The following is a 17,269-nucleotide window of genomic DNA, read 5'->3' on the forward strand; positions in this document are numbered from 1 at the left end:
ATAAAAATTGTAATTAGACAACCAACATCTGACTTGTAAAGTTCTAAAAAGAATAGAAAATTAAAAATAGATTTTCCAGGGAAATCTCTCTCTGCATCTTTTTTTTAAATGGTATTTCGCTGTTTTTGTGCAATCTTTCTTTGGAGTAACTGGGTAGCATAGTTTTCATTTGTCACTGTTAGTGGGATTCCTATGAGGACCCTGAATTAGAACTTGAGCTGATGGACTTTCATGAACCAGCAACTTCTGCTTTAAAAGGAAAATGGGGATATCAATGAGAGAATGGGCACACTGGAAATCCATTTCATTACGGAGTGAAGTCTTAAGATTATTGCACCCTTTACAAAAAAAAAAAAAAAAAACCATAAAACAGAATGGTATGAGCACTCTAAAATCATCTGCAGCACTTTTAAGGGTTAAACCGGCTTAACCCATTCTTAGTCAGAGAATGGCACCAAGAGCTCACCCCTTGAAGTGTGGCTAGTTCTAAACCTGTGGGGATCCTCAGGTTGTCGGAGCAATCATGCATCCTATTTCCGCCCCCCTCCCACCCAGTTAATAGGATCCATTCATAGCTACTCACTACTGCAGGATTTGACCTGAGAAATGCTAGGATTGGTTAACTCAGTAGTTGTTTTGAAAAGTCCCTAAATAATCTTCACCCTTGGCCAGCAAGGGAAACTGCTACGGGAGTTCTCAGAAGCAGCTGGTGAGGTTCTCAGACAAGCTCCTCAGACGCAGGAAGTTCTTCAGGATGAACGCCTTTGACATGGCATTTACAAATCTTTAAACCAAGCTTCCTGGATCTTGGAAATGTTATTCCTGACTCCTTCGACCCAGATGCTGGCTAAAATAAGAGTTCATCATCTGTAGGTAATCATTCCCCTTCCTTTCTTTCTTCGTTCCTTCTTTCTAGGAGCTGGTGTGGTGGCTAAATTTTTCTATAACAGTCATGTTGACGTGTTCAAAAATCCACTGCTGAGTCTCTGAAAGGGGGTCACAGGTGGCCATGAATATCTTCTTCTCTGCAGGGTTACAATCCATGCAGCTCTTGCCCACAGGATGAAATAAGGTTCTGTCCTAGAGGAAATCAGAAAGAAAAGACTGACATAGTACATGGGGAATGGTGAGAATCCAAAATATACAGAAAAATAAAATATTTGAGTTCCATGTACAGAGTATTAAAGAGACTACCTCCCAAGCCCAATAAGAATGGATGGATCAGTCGACAAGGAAAGCTTGTAAATTTATCAGTTGAATCCATTGAAACTCCAAGAAGTTTGAGTCAGAGACAAAAATTTGTTTAAGCTGGTATCAGTGGATCATACCTGTCAGTCTAGCTATTCAGGAAGCTAAGGTCCAGAGGATCACAGTTTGAGGCCAGTCCTGGCAGGAAAATCCAAGAAAACTCACTCCCTACCCCTAAACCAGACAAATGTCAGGCTGGAGGCATGGCTTGGGTGGTAAGAGTGTCAGTGAACAAACCCAAGGCCTTGAGTTCAAGCCCCAGTGCTGTCAAGAAAAACAAAATGCACCCTTTCATTTTGTAAATAACAATCCATGGATTTCCTATTCTCTGGTCAGCATTTTTCTATATGTTTGGATTTTGAAGAGAAATATGTGAGGCTGCATGTCAAGTAGCTATTTGTAAAAAAAACATGAAAATGTATAAAAGCTGTAATTCAATCCACAGTAAATATTAACCACACATACACATTCCTATACACACAAGCATGTAAGCACACACAAGTACACACAAAGATGTACATACGCACACACACACACACACACACACACACACACACACACACGAAGAACCTGCATTGGGAAAGACAAATAGAAACCAAAGTTGTAGGTGCTCAACTTTTCAGGAGATGAATGTGGGAATGGGAACACGGGACAATCAGGCAATAGCAGAAAGTACAAAGTCCAATTTGTTTTCAAATGTTGTCAGTCCCTTTATTGACATTAGAGGTGGTCTAGTGACACAGTTATCATGGCTTTCTTTTATTATTTTTGTCAGTTGTGGGACTTGAACTCAGGGTCTGAGCTCTGTCCCTGAGCTTTTTTTTTTTTTTTCTTTCTCTTTTTTTCTCAAGGTTAGTGCTCAAAAAACCTTGAGCCACAGCGCCATTTCTGGTTTCCTGGTAGTTAATTGGAGATAAGAGCTTCACAGACTTCCCTGCTAGGGCTGGCTTTAAACCACAGTCCTCAAATCTCAGCCTCCTGAGAACCTAGGATTACAGGTGTGAGTCACCAGTGCTTAGCTGTCAGGGTTTTCTTAAATTGGAGGAGGCGCTATTCACTTAAAAAACAAAACAACACCGGAGACAGTTATCAGCTGTGTGGATGAAAGGTACTCACTCCTAGTCATAAAGTTTAAGAGCTGAGCAAGCTCATTATTTGAGCAGGTCTGTTTAACACACACACCTTTTTTTTTTTTTTTTATTGTGCATAGGAAAAGAAGACAATGCCAAATGAAAAAGGTCTTTCCTTACCTAGTATCCAGCATTTATCTCTATGGCATTTGTGATTTTTTTTTTTAATAACCATGGATATGAGAAAACATCCCTGAACCACTGCTTAAAACTTAGGACCAGGTGATATTTTATTATTTAGCTTCAGAAGTGTTTATAAGTTCACATCCTTTTTCCTTTCAGTGAGGAACACTGAACTTAAAATGGGTTTAAATTTAATCTCAGCCACCCTTGGTAAACATTTCTGGGTTGTTCCAGGATTTCAAGACTCCATCAAGCCAATATTTAATGTCCTTTTAGGATCCGGATGTTTGCAAAGTTCAGTGCTGCATGAAGGAGAAGAAGAAGGAAGGACAGCAATATGCTTCAATTTAGTTTGCATTATTCTATTTTTAGTGTAAACAAAGAGCTATGCTTCATACAAAGGTTCACTATTCTCTTATGTTCTTTCTCCCTGTTCTTGCTCTCTCACTCGTGCATGTGCGCGCGTGTGTGTGTGTGTGTGTGTGTGTGTGTGTGTGTGTGTGAGACATGGTGTAATTAGCCCAGCCTGGCCTTGACCTTGCAATCCTCCTGCCCCAGATTCCCAAAGACTGGGATTACAGACTTGTACTATCTCACCTGGACTTACCTGCTCTCTTAAAAGGCAAATTTTCTAGACTTTATTGTGGATGTTGTTTTCCTTACACTAAGAGGACCCCTAATGTCCTCTCTTTATCTCTTGTTTCATTAATTCCACTGGCATCTGACCCTAGGGAAAGACTCTGAGAAACTCTTCCCTACTGTGCGGTGGGGATGGTAGACTCTAGGAGGAAGGAAGGAAGGAAGGAAGGAAGGAAGGAAGGAAGGAAGGACGGAAGGACGGAAGGACGGAAGGTAGAAGGAAGTATGTGCAGATCCCTTCACAGAGCCTTCTTTCATAGGATCCTGGGAAGTTGGCATTACAGACTGCTTTTGGAGCCATCATATTTCCTAGGATAATTTGTTCTCCTTTCCTGTCTTTCCTTCTTCCAGCTTCTCTGAAAGTCTTCACTTTCAACTTCCCCCAGTTTAGCTGTATAGACACCATATATATATATATATATATAATGTATATATATCACATATGTCATAACTGATTTTATAAGTGATATATGAGATACATGATATATATGTATAATATCACACACACACACACACACACACACACACACACACACACACACACACATTAGGAATGGAACCCAGGGCCTGGTGAATACTAGGTAAGCACTTTATCACTGAGCTTTAGCTCTTCAAAGCATTCTAAAGTTGCAATATTCTTGAAAATTCTGTATGACTTGCTACATTCTAATCCCCTTTGTCTTATGAACCTTCTTTCCCTCCTCACTCTCTGCAGTTCCTCCTGTTGTTGCCTCTGTCAGTAGCTCAGGTGGGAAAAACAAGGTACACCGTTTTTATTCTCTTTTCCTTCACCAGGCTCAGCATAGATGCAAAAGCCAAGCAATTTTTCCTGAACATTTTTATTTTTCTGTTCATCAGTTTCTGAGCCCTCAGGTGATGCTGTTTTCCCAGATCCCACTGAGCATGCCTGCGCTGACAAATACACAGATGCTGTACAAATACATACACCCATATAGATAGGCCAGCTATGCAAATTGAACTACCCAGAACATGTTCTCTGCCCTTGTACTTCTTGCTCTCATCAAAGTTAAACAGTTGAATTCTTTGTATCTGTCTCTATCTGAGAAGCTTTATCAGTGAAATGAAGGGCTAGATGAGATAAATCTGGATAACATCTCCTAGCTGTAAAATTGAATGAACGTTTGATTCCAAAGTTCACCAGTGACAGAGACAAATGACGTGATGTCAAACTAAAGACCATCTACAATATCCAGTAGATGAATTGATTGTGCTCTTGTTATAGCCTGAGCTCTGTTCACTCTTGTCTTTAGAGTATCCAGCAGGCCTCGGAATCAAAGCTTCTGGAAATATTCTCAGTATATTCCCTAGAGTATGCATTTTTATTTTTCACCTTGGGGGCCACAAAGCCACCATCTTTATGTTTCTTCTACTGAACCTTTGGATTTCTGTCTTCACTGAAGTGTTTCCTGACTCAAAGTAAGTCAGTGGATCACGCAATTATTCTCTGAGTATGTCTCTTGTTCCTCCACAGCCCTTTATCCCATCTCTCATCTGTCAGGAGAGCAATGGCTGTTAACGTTATAGAGTACAGGTTGTAGGTTATGTTCTACTTTTGTTTCCCGCCCCCCGCCCCCCTGTAGAATAGACTTCTTGGTACTTTGGAAAGTTTGATGTTCCGTAAGAGTCATCTATAAATGATGATACATGGCTTTCTTTCTTTCCTTGTAACTAGTTTGTTCTTGTTTCAGACCCGCAAGAAGGCAGAGCATAGGCCTGGCTGTTCACAGTGTTATACAGCACATTTTGATTTACTTTCCCATCTTCTCTGGATACCTACTTTCTTCCTTTTTTTTTTTGCCTAAGAAAACTAGAAATCATTCATCAGGAAAATGCCTCACTTTAGATCTAGGATTACTGAATTGCCTTTCATGATCACTATGCAATTCCAGCCAATCAGTGCACACGGAGAAAAAAATCTATAGGTGGGCCTCTTCAGATATCTCGTGGAAGAAGACTATTTTTCAAAGCCAGCTATGGACTGGGTTGGCATCTGGGTGACACACTGGGGCATTCACATGCGTGCACAGAATTTTACTAGGTTTCTTCTTTATATAGAGTCTGGACTTCAAAAGGAAGAGTAAGCTGCTGAAAACATACCAATTTGTGTGTAGGATCATAATAGAACCAAACATCAAAGATGCAAAGAGAGTAAAGTAGATGCTTGAGTGCATACTGTACAGGAAGAGGATTCTGAAAATGAAACAAACACACATGGGGGAGAGACAATGGTATGCTGGGTAAAGATATGGGATTTCATGTCCTAAGAAATCTGGATAAATTCCAGTCATGCCACTTAATGGACAAATTACTTAAATTGGACAAACTGCTTCATTCTATGACTCTCCTCTTAGTAAAATATAAGTGATATACATCACAAGCTTGAGAATACAATTTAAAAAAATTCTGGCCTAATTTCCTACTTATAAATATTAATTAATAGTAATTTCATGTTCCCTTCTCTTAACTTATTTTTAGCCAGAAATTGTTTCTAGATCTAAAAATCAAAGTGTACTAACCATATGCTCTGAGACCAGCTATTTGATACCAAACTGTATTTCCTGAAATCCTGGCACAATTGAATTTGAAAAAATTATCCTCTGACGCAGCTAGTTACCCACATTAAAGAAGAGTACTTCTCACTTTGAGCAAATATATTTATAGAACCAAGGGAATCAAAGGCTATGAAGTGAACTCTTCTGTGGAACTATAATCCGAGTTTGTGTCTAATCCATGTGATTATATTGACCTAGGTCTCTCTGAGCTCTCTGGAAAGAAGAGCAATTCAGAAGGTTTTTTTCTGCCTAATTTTTGTTTATTTATTTTACTAAAAACATGTAACACTTTTAAGGTCAACTGAGCTTAACAAATACTTAGGAAGTGCTTTCAATTTTTTGGTTTGTGTTAGGAAAGGTATGTAGCAGGACAACTGAAGATATGCCACTAGATTCAAAAGAGGAAAACAGTTGGTAAACAACAAAAAATAATAATCTAATTGAAGTAAAATAGTGATAATGTGATTGCAGAGGAGACTAAATAGGATAGGATGCCTTAGGTGATTTCAGACATAAGGAAGAACTCTAAAAAATATGTGAAATTAATGTATGTATTTATGCATTTATTTTGCCAGGCACTATTTTAGATCAGTAAACTTAGCAAGTCCCTGCTTTCCTAGCTCATATTCTAAAGGTGGAAATGATATGAGGACAGCAAAGTAGTAAACAGAATACCTAAGCCAGTTCACAGGTGATGTAACAGATTAGGAAGTGAGGAGGACCTAAACTGACACCGATGGTTCCAATGTGATCATTTAAATGAAGTGGCCAGGACAAACCTTTAGAAGATGGTAGTCGAGCAGTCTTGATCTGGGAAAGGAATTAGACATACAAACTCTTGAGCACAAAGGGTCCCAGACAGAAGCAACAGCCAGTGGAAAGGTCCTAAGCGGGTGTGAACCTTGGTGAGTCAGAAAGGTGAGAAAGGCAGAGTGATGGACATGGTATATCAGGTGGTAGAGGGCTGGTAACAGGGTAGGGCCTAGCAAGTCATCCTGGTGTGGCTGGAACACCGGGAGCCTTGTGCAGAATTCTAGATGCTGACGAGATCTGCAGTGGCAGCAAGGACCACATCACAGAGAGACTTGGGTGCCATGCTAAGACTTGATTTCTCATGCAAATATTGGGCAGTGATCATTGGAGGATTTAATAGAATAGAGTCACAGATATATATTTGGGGTGGCAGTAAGGACAATGGAGGAGAATTTGGAAGGGACTGATCTCTGAATGAGAAAACAGAAGCTACTATAAGAGTCCAAGGAGGTGGGAGGGAAGGGATGGTAGGGAGAAAGCAAAGGAGGAGGCCACAATGTTCAATGGAAAGGTACTCGTTACCTTGCTCATGTACAAAAATTTAAAAAAATGCAAAATTCAGCTGCTGCTAAAGCCAGAGCAATGGGAATGAGTTAGAGGTGACCAGAGAAATGACTTGAGGGATATTTGAGAATTTGAACGCATAGAGCTTTTTTTGTTTTTTTGGTCAGTCATGGGGCTTGAACTCTGGGCTTGGATGCTGTGCCTGTGTTCTTCAGCTCTACCACCTGAGCCACTTCTGGTTTTCTAGTGGTTTATTGGAGATAAGAGTCTCATGGTACTTTGTTGCTTTGAATGTCCCTCCCCCACAGTATAATCCCTGCTTTCACTGTTTTTGATGTTGGTATAATTTGTGGAGAGGAAGGGGAAAAACAAGTCGTTTAAATAAGGATACAGGTGGACCTGTTGCAACAATGAGTAGTAGAAGTTGTCAATGTCGAAAACAAACTTTACAACTTTGGTGGGGGGAGGGGAGGATGTGGGGGGAGGATGGGAAGGGATGGGAAGGGGAAACAAAGGAGGAGGCTAAAATGCTTGATAAGAAATGTACTCATTATCTTGCCCATGTAATTGTAACCCCTCTGTACAGTATTTTCACATAAAAAATAAATAAAAATATTTTTTTAAAAAGAGTCTCATGGACTTTCCTGACCAGGCTGGCTTTGAACCATGATCCTCAGATCTCAGCCTTCTGAGAAGCTAGGATTACAGGCGTGAGCCACTAGAGAATTTTGGCTAATATAATATGAGGGGTGGAGATAGAGAGAAGAGGAGGTGGATGAATCAAGAAACCAGAGAAAGACCTCTATTGAGTCAGAAAAGAGGAACAGGTTCAGGGGTGGGAATGGTCTTAATTTTTCTTCTGGCTTGAAATCCTGAAACTAGGTTTTAAGCTTTTAATAGCCACTTAATTTGTCCATGATCAATTGTTGTTGTTTTTAACCTGTAAAATGAATGGATAGAGAAGGAGAGAAGGGAAAGATAAACAGTAAAAAACTCTGTTCTTCCTCTCTTTGGCTTATGCAGGACATGGTTGATATGAACTGACCTCCAAGGAAGACAAATCAAGTTTTTTCTGCATATATATGCATGCAGAAAACCACTGGTTTCTGAGAGATTGCAAATAACACCTTAGTAAGTACAAAAGGGAAAAGTAGTCTTATATTATCTATTCTGTTCTGCTTTTCCTTTGACAGGTAGTATTTCTCAAAGGAGAAAATTGGTCTTTGTGCATTGGTATTTAATTTGTCCAATTAGAAATAATGCCTTTTATGACCTTGGGGTGTGAGATGAGACATATAGGCTACAGCCAATCTTCAAACTATCCTCTGTTTCCCTAACTAGTATTCTGGGCTATATGCATGGCACTGTGCATGAAGACATATCTTCAGTTCTCCTTAGAGCAGTGCAATTATTTGTTAAAAACATATGTTGTATGTGTTAGATTCAAATATTTCTCACCCTGTTTGCTCAAATCTTAACATTACTTACAAGGTCTTGTATAGACTGCCTCTTATCCATGGCAGGCCTTACATTCACTATTTCCCTTTGCACTCATGAATTTCAGCTGGCTTCTCTTTGTTTATCTGTTTTGTTGTTTCTTCTTTACAGTCTTTCCTTTTCTCCATCCCTCCGTCCCTCCCTCCTTTCCTTCTCTTCCTCTCCCTCATTTCCTTCCCTTTTCCTCTTCTCCCCACCTTTCCTTCCTTCCTTCCTTCCTTCTTTCCTTCCTCCTCCCTCTCTCCCTCCCTCCCTCCTTTCCTTCTGTTCATTCTTGCCTACCTTAGGGCCTTTGTTCAAGTTGATTCACATGTATAGGACCTTTCTCTCTACCACTTTCTTCACCAATCTAATTCCCACTTATCTTTTAGGTCTTCTTTTAAATACCAGTAAGAGACACTTCCTTCACCCCCTTTGACTTGATTAGTGTCCAATGTTTGAAGTTTTCATGTTAGCCTGTGCACCTCATTTTCCTCTCTACAGTCAAAGAGAAAACCAGCTGTCCCAGATCCTGTGTGTATCTGTCTATATCTATCCTGTCAGTAAACCTGCCCACAGTCATGGGAACACAGTAGTTATTATTTATTGACTGTTTTAACTATGTGTCAGATCGTGCTAAGTGTTCTAGCCAGATTTTCTCATTTTCTCCTACCAAAGCCACAGTAAGCAACCTAGAGAGACTGGTAATGTACATGAACAGGAAGCTAGCTTTAGTCATTCATTCACTGAATGCCTTATAACACACCACAGGATCTTTTAGGTGCCAGAAATACAACATGGATGAAAACATAGAAAAATCCCTGCTGTCATGAAATTTACATTCAGCTACTTAGCTATAAGTAGCTAAAACAGTTCAGAAATACGCAGTATAGGAATATAACTAGTTAGCCCGTATTTTTGAGCTATGTATAAACCCATCTGGAAAGTTAAAAATTGGAAGATAACTTGTTGAACGCATCCAGTAGTAACAATTGAATGGCATAGTTATGCTTATGTGCATTTAAATTTTATTTGATCATTGCAATAAACCTTTAAGGCCAATTTTTTATTATCTTCATTCTCTAAATGAGAAAACAGGAATGCACAGCAAGGAAGTTTTCTGAGATCCCAGGGCCACAATCCACAGTGGAGCTCATGACTCAAATGTCAGGCCTCCCAGGACCCAGAGCTGGGGTTTTGCATTTCCTTCTCTCTGCCTGGCTGAGGCAATTAGTCCTGCCCTATCCCACATCTGCTCAGGAGGAAGAATTGTCCTTCTCAGCAACTATTAATTGGATTTTTTCATAGTTTCTTTCACCACAATTCCTTTCTGTTTGGCAGTGTAGCTGTTGGCAGACATTCAGTTCAGCCTTATGTAAGAGAATGGGGGCTATCTGTCATGCAGACTCTCTGCTTGTGAGTGACTGGAGTAAGACAGTTGAGCATGTCAGAGGGAATGGTACCCAGTCAGAATATGGCGAAATTGACTTGGCAGGAGTTAGAAGGTTGTGACAGCTAAGTGACTTCAACTGGGTGAGACAGACGAAAACAGACAAGAGGATGTTACTAACGGAAACATTCTTCTTTCCACTTATTCACTTGTCTTGGCTCAGAATGACTATTAGCTCTTCTCAAAGTGCCTCTCAAGTGACCAGGATTTGCTGTGAACTTTGAGAGAGGAAATTGAAGTAGAGGAGCTCCACATTCCACAACCCTTCTCACAATAGTCGCGCCAGTCCAATAAATACCTACCTTCTAAGTGACTAATTCTCTTTAAGTGTTTTATACCAGATTGATTATTTAAAAGTAAGCATCCATACCTCTTTGTGCGGCCAATTTCTGCTGCTATAGTATATCTATGTCATGCTACATTCGTCTTGAAAAGGTACTTTCATTGCTGCTAGAATGAAAGGCCCTCCTGGGAACTAGCTCTTTTTGACAAGGTAGTTAAAAAATAAAACATTTTAGATAGATAATATATTTTGAGGGTGCTAGGGTTTGAATCCAGGGCCTTGTGCTTTCCAGAATGTTGCCCCAATCACTTGAGCCATACCTCTATCCATAAACTTTTCTTTTTGTTAGTCATGGGGCTTGAATTCAGGGCCTGGGTACTATCCCTGAGCTCTTCAGCTCAAGGTGAGCGCTCTACCACTTGAGCCACAGCTCCACTTCCGGTTTTCTAATGGTTTATTGGAGATAAGAGTCTCACGGACTTTCCTGCCCAGGCTGGTTTTGAACCGTGATCCTCAGATATCAGCCTGCTGAGTAGCGAGAACTACAGGTGTGAGCCACCAGGGCCTGGCATCCCTAAACTTTTATCTTTAGTCTGCTTAGATTAAATCAATGACTTGGTTATTGGAGTATGATGACTTAAGTCCCCTACTACAAACAAGGGATGATGCAGAGATTGTGCATCTAGTTTCTGACAAGACTAAAAAAAAAAATCTATCTTTATTTTTTTATGGTTAGCTGGAGAATGATGGCCTAGAAGCTATTATTACTAGGTGAATTTGTATTCGGTTGGATAAAGTCCTCCAAATGATGCTTGTTAATGAATCAATATCACCTCTGTGTTATGACAGAGAGCTCAATAATAGACCTTATGCATTGGCATCCATAGCTTAGAAAAGGGCATGCTGACAAAATACTGATTGGGGTATATCTTGTGAGACAGATCCATTTTAAAATTTATTTTTTTATTTTACTTTTGGGATGTGGTTGGTGAAGACTAGAGCCATATATATTCCAAGAACCTCCTTTACTGCTGCGTTCCACCCCAATTCCTAAGATGGTAATTAATAAAAACAAAAGGAAAGCTACATAAGTATGAAAAGCAAATTTTATAGGCAAAAGATGAGAGATGTGCCTGCATAGAAAAATAAGAAAAAAGATGGTTTGTTTTTGTTTTAATATTGAAATTGTATTAATAAGTCCAATGTGTGAAGTGAAGGCAGAAAATCAATCAGCTCAGGCTAAATTAACAGCAGCACTGCTTGCAAGAACAACAAAAACAAGTGCTAGAAACTCCAAGCAAAGCATACAAGAGCTCATTCCACTTTCCTTGGATAAGGGATTTTGTGTTCTGTTCTGGGCAGCATGCTACTTTGTATCACTATCTGGAGTGTATTATGAGCCAGTGTCCAGGAGATTTAGGTAGCTCACAACTACCCCATGTGAAAAGGAGTAGCTGGAAATTGGGCCCTTTAATCAGAAGTAAAGATTAAAGACCAAACAAGTATTACCAAATATTTGGAATTTGCCTTGAACAAAATGGATTAAATTGAATTTGAGGACTATCAAAGGCCGTTGAAGAGCTTTGGAACATTGAGTCTGTCCAGAGACGAATGGGCTGACCTGGAAGAGTGTAACTGCCCAACGCTGACCACAAGTCCAGGGTTTTGTGAACACGTCATAAATCAACCGAAGTTGAATTACATGCCTTTTTGGTTAAACTCATTGTATACACTTTTCTCATTTGAGATCCTAAATCAATAGCTAACCAGAATGATTTAAAATAACAACCTGTGCCTTTCCATCTGGCAGTGCGGCGGACGGCACAGTTTATGAGCTGTGAGGCCAAGGCCCTGGCATATACCGTAAGTTAAAATAGTCAAGTGTAGTCACGTGCCAAGAATTCTACCCACTGCTTAATAAACTAATGGTTCCGTTGTATTGTTACCAATTCAATGTGGCAGGTACCTTTTTATCTGCCATTCTTGTTTTGTGCTTTATTTTGTCTTTTTTTTTTTTTTTTAGTGGAAGTTAAGCTGTAAGAATATCCTACAGAGCTACTAGTAAAGGTAATTTATAATCATTGAGGTTTTGTTGTTGGGGAAGTTTATTTCGTGGTTTTTGAGACTAAGATGTGTGATATTTATTCAGAACAGTTTGAAATTCATGATAGAAGGACTCATATCAGTTGATCTTTAAGCTAGTTAGTGAATGCTTACTTAGGAATGATACATATTATATATATATATATATATATATATATATATATATATAGTAGGCCTATCTTATAGTAATGTGGAAAAGGGTTGCTTACCTCAGATAGTTAAGATGCTACAGGTACAAATAACTATGCTTCAGAAACGTTTCAAGTACAAAAAAGGAAACAATGGCACAGGAGGATCAATAGAGGGTTGCTAGAGCGGGGGGAGAAGTAGGTTGATGAAAGTAGGTAAAGCTAGAAAAGAGCTTTTCTACCTAGTTGTCTATTAAAATGTCTTGGGAGCTTTCAAAAAGTCGCACTACCTGGCTGTACCTTCCAGGGAGAGCCTAACTCAGCTTCTCCTTATGCCAACAGCACACTGCCTTCAATACATGTACTTTTACGGATGCTTGGGCTTTTACAACATTCAATCCTGTGTTTTCCTTCTTTCAAGATTTTCTAGGCTATATTTGGTGCTTTTCATTTCTACATTAGTTTGAGAATCTATCAATTTCCAACAAGAAACCTGTTGGGATTTGGCTGGCTTGCATTAAATGTGTAGATCAATTTCAAAACTGACATCTTTGCAATATTAAATCTTATATAAGCATTGAACATGATGAATCCCTCTCTACTTTATTTCTTTATCTCTTTGTTTTTTTTATTTAGTCAGTGCTGGGGATCGAACCCAGAGGCAAATGTTCCACCAATGAGCTGTTAGTCCCAGGCCTATTGGTAGCTTTATATGTGAAAATTTTGACTTTTTTCCCCCAGTACTGAGGCTTGAACTCAGGGCATTGCTTATTCTCCTGGGATTTTTTTTTTCACCCAGATGGCACTCTACTATTGAGTCAGACCTATACTTCTGGTTTTTTGCTGGCTAATTGCAGATAAAAGTCTAACAGGTTCATCTACTTGGGCAGGCTATGAGCCATAATCACTTCAATCTCAGGCTCCTGAGATGCTGGGAGTATAGGTGTGAATCACCAGCACCCACTTTATATATACCATTTATTCCTAGTTATCTAATGCTTTTCATAGTGACCAAGGGTAATCCCGTTTAATTCCATTCTCTAGTTTTTGTTGTCAGCATATAGACAATTGATTTTCATCTTAAAGCTATGCTAAATATATTTACCAGTTTTTAAATAGCTGTGGAGTGTTTGGATTATCTAAATATGCAGACATATAATCTGTGACTAGAACATTTATTTTCTTCCTTTCTAGTTTTTTTTTTTTTTTGCCTTTCACTTCTTCTATGTATCCTGGTTACACTGAACAGGATATCCTGTAGCAGGTTGAATAGAAGTGATCATAGCCAAATCTTATTTTTTTTCCTGGTCTCTGGAGGGAAGTTATAACATTTCACTGGTAATTGTAGTGGTGGTTGTGGATTTTTTAAAAGAAATTCCCCTTATTACTTTAAGTTATATTATTTCTATTAGTTTGGGGTTTTTTTTTTTTTGGTATGGCTAAATCCTTTTGGTGAGATGGTAAAAAAAATTAAGTATTTAACAATAACCTTATATAATTATAAGCCAATGTATTTAACAGTAAATCCTGTTGAGTTACAAATGAGTGTTAGTTAAATACAGTAGGAAAATAATGAAACTTTAAATGCATGATGAGTGCACACACACAGATATACGCACATGCATTTGTATGTGAATCAACCTCTTATATTACATATGTAAATATACCTCAGGGTATATTTATCAAAATGTAGAAGATTAAATAATAAAGCTTTCTAATGACTTCCAAAACCATCTTCATGAACATAGCATGAGCTTGGTTTTCATAAAGAGGATTGAAAATATATAACCCAACAGACAAAGTAGCTTTTCATTAAGACACTCCATTGGAAAGAAAATAAAAAGGCAAGACACTAACTGCAATAAGATATTGCAATGCATACACCCAACAGAGCAATAGTATCTAGATTTATTTATTTTAAATCCCTAAAAATCACTAAAAAGAAAAAAAAAACACCACCAAGAACCTAAGTTAAAAAATGGTCAGGACTGAGGGCCGGTGTCTCATGCCTGTCATTCTAGTTATTTGGGAGGGTAAGATCAGTGGGTCATGGTTTAAAGCCAGCCCAAACAGAAAAACTCTGCGAGATTTTTATCTCCAATTAACAAGGAAGATGCAGGACTTGAAGGTGTGCCTTAGGTGCTAGAGCAAACACTCCAGGCAAAAGCATGAAGTGGCATGCGCGTGCATGTGCGTGTGCGTGCAAGCACACACACACACACATACACACACAAAGTCAAAATAAGATATCCATGGATGAGGGGTGTGACTCAAGTGTTAGACAGCCTGCTTTGCCGTGTGAGAATCTGAGTTCAAATCCTAGTTCTGCCCCAAACCAAAAAGCCAAAAATGAACATAACCCCGAATGGCTATCAGACATAGGATGTTACTTTACAATGAATGAATGAATACAGAAAAATGGTAGCAAGTTCTTGGGTGGTATTTATTTATAGATGCCCTGAGTTTCTGGGGCTTGCCATTGAGTGATGCAAGCTTAGCTTCCAGCCATTTGTCACAACAGCTCTGCTTAGGGACTTGCTCTGATCTCAAGAGAAGGCGTCAGAGTATAAGCTCCTAACTAAAGATTGACTGGCCTTCTGTGTAGATAATGCAACTCCTGGCTGTCTGTTATTTGTTCTACATGCTTTCCAGTCCAATGGAGCTGGAGTACCTGTAGTGGTACTTGCTTGGTGACGTTCCCTTCCTGATTCTCGATCCTTGTTATTTCACTTCTTCATTCCTTACAGATATTTTGGAAACCACCTTTCAAATAAACCACTTGCTTTCAAATTTTTTACATATATTAGTATACACTCATATGTGAGTGTGTATATATATATATACAATATTTCAGTAAGAAATGTTTGCTTAAAAAGAGGATTGACGGTCATTTTTATTCTGGGGAGGATAACAAAGGTTATTTTTGCTTAGTACTGCTTTTCTGATGCAATATGTCAGGGTGTTTATACTGCACCACTATTATCAAGATAAAAGAGTGAATTTGCCACCCACACAGATGGAAGTTTGGTCATACAATGAAGAATGTACCTAGAAGATTTACCTAGTGAATCACATTTAATTATTATTCCCATTATATTGGTGAAGAATTTGGAAGACAGAGATGTGGAATACCTTTGTTCAAATTGCATAGCAATTTCACAATGAATTAGGATGTGTTAAGACTGGTCAGGTTAAGCCTGACCATTTTGTTGATAAGACTGTGAAAGGTCAGACTGAGAACTAGAAGGTGAAAACAAAACAATCTGCTACCTAATGAGAAAGATCAAGTGCTGTGATGACAGAAAGTTGCAATGACTGGATATTATAGAAACTTCCATTGACCTCAGGAAGGAGAATATTAAAGAGGGGGAAGGACAGAAGGAAGAAACCACTTAGGAAGTCATTGCAACAATGCAGGGGGGAGGGGGGAGGGCTGCAACCAGGGAATGGGCTACTGAAATGGGCAAACAGGCAGGATGAGTCCTGAGACTCATCCTTACAAGTCTTAGTGACCAAGAAGATGTGGGAAGAAGAGGAAAAGCTCATTTCTTGATTCAAATATATTTTTTTTAACTAAGGTGGAGCCAGGCACCAGTGGATCACGCCTGTAATCCTAGCTACTCCGGAGGCTGAGATCTGAGGATCACGGTTCAAAGCCAGCCTGGGCAGGAAAGTCCGTAAGACTCTTATCTCCAATAAACCACTCAGAAAACTTTTAGTGACACTGTGGTTCAAGTGGTAGAGCACTAGCCTTGAGCTGAAGAACTGAGGGACAGCACCCAGGCCCAGAGTTCAAGCCCCATGACTGACCAAAAAACAAGTAACAACAACAAAAGACCCACAAAAAATACTAAGGTGAATTCAAGAATTCACTGTTCTTGGAGTAGGGGTCCCCCTAGTGGTCAAAGAAAACCCAAATTGGGCATCTTCATCCCAACTACCTTGCTGTTAAGGGATTCAGTTGTGCAACTGAACATATTTACGATATAGAATAGGGAGCCTTTTTCCCCCTTCGGGTGGAAAGATATCTGAAAGCTGATTGCTGCTAATGGAACAGAACTGGGGCCTCTCAACAGGCTTCTACTCAAACAAGATAACTACTAGCTGGCTACCCTCTTTCTCCAAGTGACACCATGTTGCCTGGGAAGGCTGGCTGTTACCGTAGCACTAAATCCAATCAACACTGAGGAAATCTCTTTGACAATAGTGATCTTATTTCTTAAGAGGATGGGAGAGGAGGGCGTAGAAACTTTCAAGGTTCACAGGAATTTGAATGCTGACTCTGCCACAGACCTGCAAGTATGAATTTCTTTTTAGATAAACTATACATACTAGTATGTAGAAGGTTATGAGGTTTTAGGTGATCTCCGTAAAGCATTACCTCAAGGCTTACTGACAGTTGGAGGTAGAACATATAATTACCCTCAGAGCTTAGGAGATGGCATTTCACATTGACTTATAAATATGGTAATGAGGCATGCTAATAATGAATATGCTCATTAAAGAGGGGATGCAAAGCAAGCTCAAAAGATTACAGAATTCCCCCAGGGTAAAATAGCGCATCTAACTAGAAAAGGTAAAACCCTTCTGTCTGTATTTTCTCTCATTAGATCTTTGAGCCTACTCTTGGAAGAAATGAGGACATTTTCTAAAAGTTATGTTGAGTAGGCTTGAGTCACCAACCAAAATGAGATATTCAGAGACTTTTCATCTTAAGCTTTTGGTATCTTCCTGATTAAGTACAAATACCTATTTACTACATAAATACATACTGACCATAACCTTTTGTTAATTACTTA

The 17,269-nt window shown here is 39.2% G+C and overlaps 1 protein-coding gene across 1 annotated transcript in view; it reads right to left on the reverse strand.

Moving 5' to 3' along the window:
- Nucleotides 1–853: 853 nt before the first annotated feature.
- Nucleotides 854–17,269, reverse strand: part of Galntl6 (polypeptide N-acetylgalactosaminyltransferase like 6) — an 813,988-nt gene continuing 797,572 nt past the window's right edge. The window contains exon 12 of the mRNA XM_042702130.1: nt 854–1,080. Within this exon, the coding sequence (XP_042558064.1) occupies nt 913–1,080 (168 nt within the window). The 3' untranslated portion in view covers nt 854–912. The remainder of the gene's footprint in view (nt 1,081–17,269) is intronic.

This window comes from Dipodomys spectabilis, unplaced genomic scaffold, assembly GCF_019054845.1.
Source record: "Dipodomys spectabilis isolate Male_0828 unplaced genomic scaffold, ASM1905484v1 ptg000009l, whole genome shotgun sequence".
Lineage (NCBI taxonomy): Eukaryota > Metazoa > Chordata > Mammalia > Rodentia > Heteromyidae > Dipodomys > Dipodomys spectabilis.